This window comes from Scatophagus argus, chromosome 1, assembly GCF_020382885.2.
Source record: "Scatophagus argus isolate fScaArg1 chromosome 1, fScaArg1.pri, whole genome shotgun sequence".
NCBI classification, from domain to species: domain Eukaryota; kingdom Metazoa; phylum Chordata; class Actinopteri; family Scatophagidae; genus Scatophagus; species Scatophagus argus.
This window is the reverse complement of record NC_058493.1, coordinates 11695880-11708205: the sequence shown is the minus strand read 5'-3', so window position 1 is coordinate 11708205 and position 12326 is coordinate 11695880. Positions and strand designations below refer to the sequence as shown.

Here is a 12326-nt window from a genome sequence, read left to right as displayed (position 1 = left end):
ACGCATGACACTTCCCAAGTAGTCTTTGAGAAACTGCACTGCATTGTAATGCTACAGGTTCAAGGTCTAAATATCATAATTAAGATAAATTACAGTCTGTTAAGCTGTTAAATGTTGAGCAGCTGGATGTATGCGTGTCGGCTATACTGTATGTGCATGAATGTATATCCAACTCTGTCCTTATCTAACAGATACTTTTGATTAACTATACCGAGAATAGTAACTCTCTGCCTCAAATTAATGGTTTGTGTCCTTGAATTATTCATCGCAATTTAATTTAGGCCTGTTTCATTAAGGGACCGGACCAGTGTTGGTGACAAGATTCAAATGTATGAGTTGTAGTTGGATAATGGGTGTATTTTTTGATTTTCATTAATTTCCGTCTGGTAATCAACTCTGTAAATTTAAATTAACTAAAATGTTACAGTTAAAATGAGATACGCATTAGTTTCATGCACATGACCTGCTCTGACACCCGGCCCTTGATTAGGATATAGAGCATGGGATGAATATTTAACTCACTCTACTGTTTGACATTGGTACAGTTTGAACTTCAACAAAATCCATGCATGAGAAATACAGTCAAAGAGAAAAGTGTCCTGCTCTCAACGAGGCTAAAATTTTCATACACTTCTGGTCCAGTAATGTCACATCAGGCATTTCTGGGACTGACAGCTGAAGAACAACACACAGTGTGACTAAGTAAAATATTTAGCCCATCCTGACCATGGTCTCTTGCGGTCAGCTGGGGACAGATGCCCACTTGTAACAACATGTCCCCAGCAGGGAGCAGCAGGACATTCCTGGCAGCAGTCTCTGCTGTCACATGTCGACCAAGAGTGGATTATAAAGCCAAGACAAAGCAGCTTGTCCCTTCCCTGCCCTATGTCTGCAACTGCGCAGTGAAAGCCCACAGCTTCTGCCCCCTCCTGTTCTGGTTCAGAGCCGGTATCAGCTGTGTGTTTTAGAGGAAGGGAGAGAAAAAAATACCCAGCAATCCTCTAAAGCAGCTTAAAGGCTGACAGGGGACTGAAGCCCTTTCCATTTCCAGAACTGCTTCTCTCTCTCCCCATTATGGCTAGATAAGCATCTGACTGACTGCCAAAAGAGCAGCCACAGTGGCTACACACTGTCTGCTGCATCCTCCTAAGGGCTCTCCTCTACTGATCTCCCTAAACATCCCCTCCTTGGATGTTTCATCATGTACATTAGAGACTGTGAATAACCACGGAGACAAGCAGGGGTATTTGATTTTAACTCTTGATGTAATCAGCACTCTTGTATCCGATTAAATAATGAATGCTAAGTGCTCATGTAACACATAAAATCTCCCGCCGGAGGCCTTGGGTTCCCATGTGCATTATTACTTTGGTGCAGTCCCCCCACCACCCCTTTGTTGACATGTAGGCTTTTGGAGTGAAATGAAGTGAAGCAAAGTGGAGTGGAGAGCAGAGTGGATTGGAGCAAGTGTGTGATATGACAGTAGCTAGTCCCCTTGTCAACGTGAGTGTGTGTGTGTGTGTTGCGGCATGAATAAAATGGAAAAGAAATGGGATGAGAAGAGAAGAGGAGAAAGAAAAATACATTTGGAGAATGTAAGACAAAGAGAACACAAGCAAAAGATGAGTGACATGAAGAGTTCATAACAGCCAAGCACAATTCCAAACCAATGTGAGCATGATTAGCAGAGAAATCTGCCTCGGGGAAAAAGGTCACACCTGAGTAGCCTTACCTGTTGGCTGACCCCCAGGTCAACCAGAATGACAGCTGTTTGAAGAATGAGTTAGCATCACCACCTGTATTCTAATATCTACCTTGGAATTGCTTACTGTGTCACATTCATTTCTGATTATTCCAGTCACACAGAGAAGGTGAATTAGTTGTTTATTTCTACTCTATAAAGATGGTACGACATACAAGTGTTGTGTAATAGTGTAATGTCCTGGACCTGTTAAGGTAATGTTATGAAACTGAAGCATACAAAGGAATTTTTTTCTGAAAAATCTGAAAGATACTGACACCAAACACCGAAGTTTTCTTAAAGCAAAAAGGCTGGCTATTCAATGCTATAAGGCAAAGTAACAGGCCTGAGCTGCAATGAGAGACATCAAAGTGTGGAGGCCTGTTGAGACTTATGGCCTGAGGGAAATGTCTTGTTAAAAAGAAAAAGAGAGAAAGCAGAAAAGTCTTCATAAATTCATAAAGACAGAAGCATCTCACGAGAAATTGTCATGGTCTGTCTGAATTAAACACCAAGACCTGGCATCAGTGGCAAGAAACTGAGCAAGAGCAGGAAGAAGGAGAATGCGAGAAACAGTTGCTGTTGAGTCACATGTTTAATAGGTACATGGAATCTTTGGATGCTACAAAAAAGTACATGCATGGTCTTATAACATTTGACTGAGCAAATCTTAAAAACACACAAATCTGTTAGAAATCACACATAGTATACAATTCCTAGACTAGGTTTGGTGACCCTTTAGGTGAATTCATATATGGTCAATTTAACTTAGAAAATAACTTTTTTTTGATTGAGGTTAAAGACAATTTGGTGTTTTCCTGTTCTCTCTGTTTGTAAAGGCATTATCTGCATTGGCACTGAATTCAAACATCACATGACTCGGTGGATGGATTTTAAGAACTAATTCTGCTAATTCATATTTCACACAACTGACCTCAGTGGGGTGACTATACACTACCATCTGTCTGTGAATATCCAAGGAAAATGTATGCATGCAAACTCCACTTCAGGCACTCAAACATGAGGGAAATGGCAGTGCTGCAAGAAAATCAGAGTACAAGTATTAAAGTCTTGAGTGTTGGGAGTGTTGTCCACAGTGGCATGAAGAACGACACAGACCAGGGCCATGATGGATTGGCCTCTAACCTTGGACGAGGCTTATCTCCGCTCCATCCACCTTCAGCGCGGCCACACAAATCCAACCTAGAAGCCTTTCAGAGGGGATTTTCTCACAAGGGCAATCTGTTGGCTTTTTGAAACTGCAAGAATAAAACGGATGAGGGCCAAGACCTTTTGGCCTCCAGGCCATCAGCTCTCCTTGTGCATTTGACTGCAGCGCACACATACAGTTGCAAAATGCTAGACTTAAGTGCAACAAGCTTTACAAATGAGTGACAGATAACAGCTCAAGGTGGTTAAAGGCCACTGATTTACCTCTCTTAATAAAAAAAATAACTCCAACAGTGCGTTGTTGTGATTGCTTTGAATGTTGTTTGAGAGACAGGTGAGGGACACCCTTTTAATCCTCTCAGGGAAAGGTACAAAGGATGTCACTGAGACTCCAGTGACAGGAGCAGACTATTTCAGTATGTTTTATTACAGACTAAGAGGTGCAATAAAAAATGGCTGATATAAAGTAGATGTCATGAAGCTGATTCAAACCTGAAACATTCAAAGTAAGTACACTATACGGCCAAAAATGCTGGAGCACCTGACCCCTTACACCAACAGGGACTTTAATGACATCACACTCTAAATACACAGACAGCTTTATAGCTAGAACAGCTTTCACTCTTCTGGGAAGGCTTTCCATAAGATTTTGGATTATTTTTGTGGAAATTTTTGCCCATTCATGTAGTAGAGCATTTGTGAGGTCAGGCCCTGATGTTGGACAAAAAGGCCTGGCTCTCAGTCTCTGTTAGAAGCATAGTATTCTCCAAAATGTCTTGGTATGAAGCATTAAGATTAGATTTCACTGGAAGTAAGGGGCCGAGCCCAACCCCTGGAAAACAGCCCCATCCCAGCACTTTTGTCTATATAGTGTAGCATGCATTGCAACCTGCTGGGATAACATTATTCCCCAAACTTATTGCTTTTCACTGCTATCAGACTTCCCTCAGGTTCTCCGGAGTTTGCGTTGACGTGATAGGATTAGAGCTAAGCCTTGACCCAGCAGATGCCACGGATCCTTTTACTCATCTCAGTTTAGAATGGAAAGTGGACTGTGGCACGCTAGAGAGCCTGACTCGACTTCTTCTACTTCACAAAAATACCTCCATGCTTTAGTGCCAGATCATTAATTTGTTGTTGTTAGTCAGAGAAATCCAGGCTATTCTAAAACAGAACACTACTCAGTGACTAGTCTGTCCTGTCTCTCAGACTGAAAGAGGACACAATTTAAAGCAAACCCTTAACATGGGTAGTATGCTTAATCACATGGTTAATCATATGCTATCTGGTGGAGAGTTTTGAGAAGATTTATTCCATTCATGTCTGTCCCATTAAACATAAGGCCACAGCCAACAGCCTAGCCAGTAGGTAGCTTAGCTTAGCATGGAGATGAAGCTAACCTGATGAAGCTGCAAATTGTTGTTTCTACTCTGTGGTTTTTGTCCAGATTGAACTATCAGGACATATGGTAATGTACCATATACTGAGTTTTACAGGGTCTTGTATTGAATTTTGACAAAAAAGGGCTTCTTATAACAGACTTCAGACTGTAGCTTATTATTACACATACATACACTAGACCAGAATCAGTCTTCTCATCTCACTCTGACAGAAAGTGAATAATTTTCCAAAATTTATTCAACAGAATTGTTCAAGGAAAGCTTATACTGCAATTAATGTGCAGTTTTAACAAAAGTTAGTCTTGAATGATGACTGCATGTTTAAGGTGACAAAAGAGTGGCTTCTTATTGGCGATATGATCAGCCTCACACGCAGACACAGACACACACACACACACCATTCTTTCTGAGAACTGCATCAAATTTGCCACAATCAATGCAAAGTTTATATGACAGCTTTTATAGTAAGCTTAGCTTTCTTTTTTATAGGCATAGGAAAGCTGTGTGTGTGTGTGTGTGTGTACGTGTACATCCTGGTTCAATGGAGAGTCTGGACCTTCGTGGAGTTGAGGCGTGACTCATGGTTTACTCTGCTGCTGCATGCTGTGCTGTGTAAGAGACCACATAGTGGATGAAGTGCATCAATAATTAAATAAAGACAGACTTCCTCTACCTCTCTCCCCTTGGTGTTCTGCCTCTGATTCTAACTGACTGAATCTTCCTCATACTTTCATCCACAGCCTCCATCTCTTTTCTCCCTCATCTGCCTGCCTCTGTGCTAACCCAACCATCCCAAACCACTTAAAACAAGCTGCAGTGTGCTTCCAAATCTAAATCTGTGGCCCACCCAAGTAATCTTTGGCTTTTAGGGGATTTTTTTCTAAGCTAGTAACAAGACATCAAGTTAGCTTTTCATCACCATGTAAGATTAGGACTACACAGAGTGCTAATCCTGTTGCAGACACTCTATCTCAGATGCGAGCACCACTAAGTAAGATGTCAAAACCTGAGAAATCAAAGGAAGGGTGTTTGAGATGATTTTGAGAGATGATATTTTGACCACAATATGGCTCGGGGGATAGCGGTTACTGCTGCCTCACAGTGGGAAGGTACATGATCTCACTGACTGAGGCTTTTCTATGAAGAGTTTTTTGTTTTCCCGTGTGTTTGTGTGGATTTTTTATCCATGTCAAAAGACATGCATGTAAGGTTTTAGGAACATTCCTATCACTGACCTTCTCCAGGCCACTGGCCTCTTTTTTCAGTAGTTGACGGTGGACAGTTACAGGTGAAATTTTTTTATTTACCTTTTATTAAATAACAAAACAGATACAATTATGTTTAGACATTTAGTAGAAGCAGCACATTATGTCCACTGCACCAGCCAAAACTTAGTGTGGGCCTTATCTAGAAAGCATATTATATTAGAGGAAAGGGCAGTCATTGCAGGAGCTTTTTACTGGGATTATCAACAAGGCTCACATGGGTTATTCAAGAGTTTTCTAATGTGTTTGCTCAGGGCATTATTGGGCTTTGAGGGAGAATATCTTGATGTTTGTCCCCTTTTGACCACTGTCTCACGCGAAGTAAGTAGTAAGTGCTAGCAGGCTCCATTTCCTGCCGAAACCATTTATTCCATACGATAAAAATGCATGAGAGAGAGATGACAGTATCCATTAAACAGTACATTAGCGGGCATTACACTGCTAAACCCAGGAACTTTAGGAAGTTGCTAATCTGGATTATAGCTGTGTTGTAGATAATTTTATAGCATCAATTGTCCACTGCTCTATAGCAAGCTATTTCCATCTCCTTTGGTTTCCTCTTTAATTTAACATCTCAATTCTGGAGATGTTTTTGTTTACCTTTCATTTTCATTTCAGTCTTTTTGGTCTTGTCACAACCAGCTGGTTATTTGTCAAACTCCTAGCCCTAATTTGTGCATTAAAAACTACAACTAGTGTCTCTCCTTAAAACATTTTGTTACAGAGGTAGCTTGTTCTGGGGGGTGGGGGAGGGGTGTTTACAGCAGCACAGACACTATGGATTATGGAAATATTAGCAGAATATCATAGGAATATGACAGGCAGTGGTGTGTCTCTATGATCCTCGCTCTTCCACGACCACATTTTGCTACTTGTCACTTTGATTATGAAGGTCACACAACTCTACAGTACAATGCAATATGAAATTGAATAGTGATTATGATAGATCTGAGATGAGACAGACAGTAGGGCAGGACTGCTGCTTCAGCACCCTGGACAGTGGCATTGATTTATGAATACACGGCACAGTTGGGCTGATATTTTAAAGCCATATTCAGGTGCTATAACTTGTACAAATTTCAGTCAGATAAAGGTAAACTGTACACTGAAATCTAGGATACTTTTTCTGAAAAAAAGTATTCTGACAGCTTGCATCCACAGGGTTGAAGGATAATACACAGGTCTGTTCAGTGAGATGGGGCTCTGTATTTAAACATAAACATAGTGCTTCACAAAGCAGATACTACTTTAAAATATGACACAAATAAAGTGCTTGGATGCATGCTATGAGCACAAACAAATCTGACCCTACTTTCAAATAACATAGTTGGTCATCTTATACAACAACCCAAGGGTGTGGACAGTCACTCAAATTAGTATACTGCTCTAATTTGAGTGAAATTATAAAAATGACTGAAAATATATTTCATTATAAATATCCAAAACAAGTGTTTGGAAGCTACTTGATCTAGATCTAATAGTCCCTTACATTACTGTTCAAAGTCCACCAAATTATTGCAAATATAAATAAAATAAAAATAAAATGTCTTCTGCTTTTGTATGTAATTAATCAATCTCATGTTGTCATTATTTGGCTAAAAGCACATACAATCAAAAATTTGCAGAAGAAACAGCTGATATTTCGCTGTAATGGGTAATACGATAGATATGATATGCCTTTTACAGTATATATATGTGTGTGTGTGTGTCTTTAAACCAACTACTAGTTTTATTGACAGTAAAAGTAAAAAATGTAAGGGTAGAGTCACAATGTAGAACACTCCTACTACTATTTTGTGTCCTATGTGCTCTAAAATAATGCTAACTTGTGTTATTAATACAAAAAAATATTTCTCAGTCAAAGATATGATAGACTGAACAAAAACTCAGACATGTAAAATCCTAATAAAACCGCAATTAAAATTGGATCAGAAATTCCTATGCTTTTTTAAAATCAAACACATGTCTCCACTGAATGAAATGTTGAGACGTGTTCTTAATGGCAGAACAAAAATTAACAATTTAAAACGTTTTTTGGGGATTTGTTGGTCTTTTCACAGCAAACCATAGAGAGCCACCGGACAGGAAATCATGTTGCATTTTGTGTGCACTCTGAGAGCAGTCAGACCACAGCATGTCAGTCTCATCCCCACAGTTGAATCTAACACACCAGCTTATTACAGAAATGCAAGCAGACAGACAGACACCGCAGCCAATTTTCAAATGTAATCCTGCAACTCAGGCTCTATGTCATCAACAGTTCCATGAAAAGGTGATAAAGAAGAGACTGAACAGATTTAAATTCCCAGGTGTGCAGTTGTAACAAGCCGTGTATCTTCTGTGTCCTAATGACTTTGACTTTGTTTCTGTATTTGTGAGTTCATAACCAAAGTAACTGATACTGCAGTGTACATTCTTTGTGAAACGTTTTTTAAATAAGAAAATACACTATGCCTCATATCATATCAGGGAGTTAGAGGTGTTACTGCACATTTAATAATACATTGAATCTGAGGGTTACACATTTCAATGAGTGAATGAATCTGATCTCAGCTTTTTTTCAAACTAGAAATAAATAGAAAAGAAGAAGTAAATGCTCACGCCGCAGCAGATCTCCTCTCATGTAAAGCAAACGGTGAGCCTTCTTCGGGCAGCCACTTCAGTCCATTAGCTTTACACTACTGTCAACGGATCATTAGGCGCCATCCGCTTCAATAATGCAAAAAGAGCAAACCAAGCAAACACCACGCAGCTTTATCTGCCTCTCACCTCTCAACACAGCAGGAGCCATCTCGGTAAACAACACATTATCCAAGCAACACTGTATGCAAGAACTGACAGCTGTGTGCTTGCAGGTGTGTGTGTGTGTTTTTTAAATTGACTTCAAGGCATGCAGCTATGCAAACAAGTAGAGAACAAGTGGATATGTGGACTGCATAAACTTGACACAGTTAATATCCATTTTATCTGGAAATGTGATACATCTTCAATAAGCAGGTAAAGAGTAGTTCAAATGAAAACTTTGTACACCATTGCTCTGTCAGTCCTGTTCCTCAGTTTAAGGATAAACATAAACTCTGCTCAATATCTTGTCAGTCATCATCCCTTGTCTCTGGAGATGTATCTGACATCATATGCAGGGATCCTGATGACAAATGACCAAGAGTGGCAGATAGGTTAGGCCTTTGTGATTTGACATCCCCGCTGATGGATAATCACAGCCCTGCCCACATCAGGACCACAGCAGCCAATGACAGGTTGCATTTAAGCCGGACGCCTGTGTGAACAAACCAATGGAGGCGGAGCTGCATTGTTTCTCTGCCTGCATGACTCTGTTCAGTGCGCACATGTGACCACAGAAGGCGCTTACTGGTAGGCCTATTTAAACATCATCGACTTGGTGCAGAAGTGGACAGCTCCCCCCTAGAGATTAAAAAAGCAAAACAAAACACAAGTGGCTCCTTTGGCTCCATATTCCCATCCCCGCGTCATCTTTGAACATTAACGGACTTAATTTGCTGCTAACTGGAAACGCGCCGCAGACGACAGCCAGGCGGGTGAATGACACCTGTAGCTGAATCCGGATCTCAGTCTTATAAAAAGGGGGAGGTTTGATTGTTTTTACAGCCGTTCAGCATCCGCGCCCAGCGACAGGGGTGCTCCGGCGCCGTTTGATCCTGAGTGGGGAAGAGCAAAGGTAGTTTAAAGCCATTTACCGGCGCATTAATTTCTAAGCCGCTCTCTGTGCCTGCTTGCAGGAAGGAAGGAGCATGGATAGAGAGGAATTTGCTCTGACGAGTGCGCTGAGGGGATTTGTAGAGCTGGAGGTGTGCTGCCGTGGAAAATAAGGACAGTGGCTGAAGCACCGTCACCAGCAGCTCGCCATTTCTCTCCAAGCTTCGTTCCTTTGTTATTTCATATTCTTGGCGAGGATATAGATTATTTATTCATTCAGTCATGGGAAAAGAGGAGTGCAAAACAATGCTGGACGCTTTGAACAAAGTGACCGCTTGCTACAGGCATCTGGTCATCGCCCTGGGAAGCACCTCGGACTCGCAGAACCTGCGAGAGGAGCTGAAGAAGACCCGCAAAAAGGCCCAGGAGCTGGCCGTCGCCAATAGGACTAAACTGACCGCTCTGCTCAAAGACAAGAGCATCAGTAAAGAGGACCGGACCGAGTACGAGCGCTTATGGGTGTTGTTCTCGAGCAGCATGGAGCTCCTGGAGGTGGACATGAAAAGGTCCCTGGAAATAGGGCAGGATTTCCCCCTCAAGGTGCCGACCAGACACCTCATCCAGACGGGGATGACCGGCAGCACCACCACCGTGGCGGCCCGGGCCATGAGCGTGCAGAACATGAAGTACGAGGCGGACAGCAACATCGACACGGCAGACCTCCGGGAACTGCAGTCCGAGATCTCCCAGGTGAGTCAGATGATGGAGGAAATGGAGATGAAGGTGCAGGTGGCGCCTTGGGCCGTGGAGGCGAAGCAAGAGGCGGGCGCGGAGCTCAAATCCAACATGAGTGTAGGAAATTCCTCCGTGGGTGTCATCTCCATCTGCGAAGAGGAGCCCAAAGAGGAAGAAGGAGGAGGAGGCAACAGGGATGCTGGCTTCGCCTCCATCTGCGCTGTGCTCGTCTTCTTCGTCATCATCACTGTCGCTGTGGTTCTGGGATATTTGGTCATCAACATGTCCTGAACTGTCTAACCAACAGCCCACCCCGATGGACCCTCTGCCAGGCTGCCCACGGGAGCGCCGCCGTGGTCCAGAGCCAGCAGCTGCACAAGAAAGCGAGAAAGAGCTTTTTTTGTGGCTACGAGGGGCACAATGTTGCGGACACACGAAGTTATTAATATTTCTCGGATTTGTGAATGTATTCGGTGGAGTTGAGGGAGTTGCACTAGATAAAATGTAGAACACTGTGTGTGTGTGTGTGTGTGAGAGTGTGTGTGTGCGCGCGTGTGTGTCGGAGGGACTGGACATCGAACAACAATTTAAGGTTAAGTAGCCTATTTTGACGGACGAAGTTGTTGTCGTGTTTTTGGAAGAAGATATAAATATGGAAAAAGAGTCATGAAATTACGTGACAGTGTCTGGCCATCAGGATGATTCAAACAACACGTAATCCAAGTGGATTAGTGGAAAAGCTCAAGCGTAAATGTAGCCTACTGTTAAGTATTCCCTGTGATGTTCTGCTGATTGATGCTTTCAGTTTATGAATTCCAGTCCAGCAAAGTCAGATGTGCTCAAGCCAGTAGGGGACCATCTAGTCAGAAAAGTAGTGTCGCTCATGTTGAATGCAAACTAATAGGGCCAGTATTACAGCTGAACTCCTCACATCACAACAGTGTGGAAGTGATCAAAACCTGCACTGTTCCTCACTCCCGTTTGCACAGTTTTAATGCATTATAACATATGTACAACCAGATTGTAGTAGGTCTGCATCATTGCTTCATTGCATCGAATCACAATGTGCTTCATGAGAGCCTTGGGACCTAAGAGACTGTCCACAGTCTTGATAATGCACCAGTTCACTGTAAGCCTGTTTTCTGATCAGGGTTTTTCTTGCAAACAGTGTTGAATGTATATAATGCAACACATGAATAGAGGGGTTTGTACGTGCAGACCGCTGCATCAGATAATGTACATACATAAGTATATTTATTATAATAAAATCTTGAAACATACTTGAAAATGTGCTTGCAGATTGCAGAAATGCCTCCCGGGAGTTTTACGGGCAGTTCTTAACACACGGATCAGTGTATGAAAATTGAATGCCACATTTCTGTGTGAGGCTTTGAGTTAAAGCTAATGGTTTTTGATGAGTCCAGTTTGCAATGATGTATTTTAAGAGCAGGATTATTATCTCACACATAAGCACCTTGGTGTTAAAAGTCCGTTTTAAAATGGAAAGGAGACCAGATGCTTTAACTCCCTAATGGTTTTAGTTGTAAGAGTCTTTGAAGGTATTCCTGGAGTGGAGCGAAGGCTGATGGCTGCCAGAACCAAAGCCTCTTCATGGCTGCTAGCTAATGAAGGGGTGGGTGGGTGTGTGGTGGAACAGTTGTTCCAGACTGTGCAGGAACTCTTCATAAGAGCTCATACAGAACAGTTTGGGTTCAAAAAAAAAAAATTACATCATAAATCATAAAGTTAAAGTCTTAGCAGAGAAATACTCAAGTCTGACTGCATTTCTGCTTAATTTAGCAAACCTCATATGATTTTATAAAGTAAAAAGCAAAAGTAGGAAATGATACAATACTGTGTTAAAAGACCATATTCAACCTTGAGAAAGGTTCACTTTATTTCACTGCAACCCTCCTTTCACTTACTGTCAATTTTGAGAACCTTTTTTGGTTTCTTTCGACAGCAATCAGACAGTAAAACTCATACTTAAAACATTACGGGTGGAAAAAGTCAAATTATTAATCTATTAAATTATTGGGTCAAAAATAAATGAGGATGTTTGAAGTTCAACACTTAATTTCTTCCATAAAACTGTATTATTTCTCTCTCTCCGTGGGTATTTGAATTTTGAAAAGTGGAATTGAGATGATGATTCAACAGTTAAATAATACTGTTACTTTCTTCATATATTAGACAGCTTGTGTTATATTGTTATAAGGGCGTTTGTTGACAAAAAAAACCCACACTGCATCACTGTTTACAAGGTCTTTAATGGGCTGAATTAGAAGGCAGATGTAGGGATGATACTGTAGGGAAATATTTAGAGGTGAAAATGTGAAA

At 41.5% G+C, this 12326-nt stretch overlaps 1 protein-coding gene across 1 annotated transcript; it reads left to right on the top strand.

The window, feature by feature from the left end:
* Positions 1-8746: 8746 nt before the first annotated feature.
* Positions 8747-11442, top strand: si:ch73-167i17.6 (regulator of G-protein signaling 9-binding protein). Its single transcript, XM_046383274.1, has one exon. The coding sequence runs from the start codon at positions 9534-9536 to the stop codon at positions 10275-10277; it is 744 nt and encodes a 247-aa protein (XP_046239230.1). The 5' UTR covers positions 8747-9533; the 3' UTR covers positions 10278-11442.
* The last annotated feature ends 884 nt before the right edge of the window (positions 11443-12326 follow it).

What these genes read in the sequence shown, in the direction of transcription:
- si:ch73-167i17.6 (XM_046383274.1), top strand. Translation starts at nt 9,534, where the DNA reads ATGGGAAAAGAGGAGTGCAAAACAATGCTGGACGCTTTGAACAAAGTG.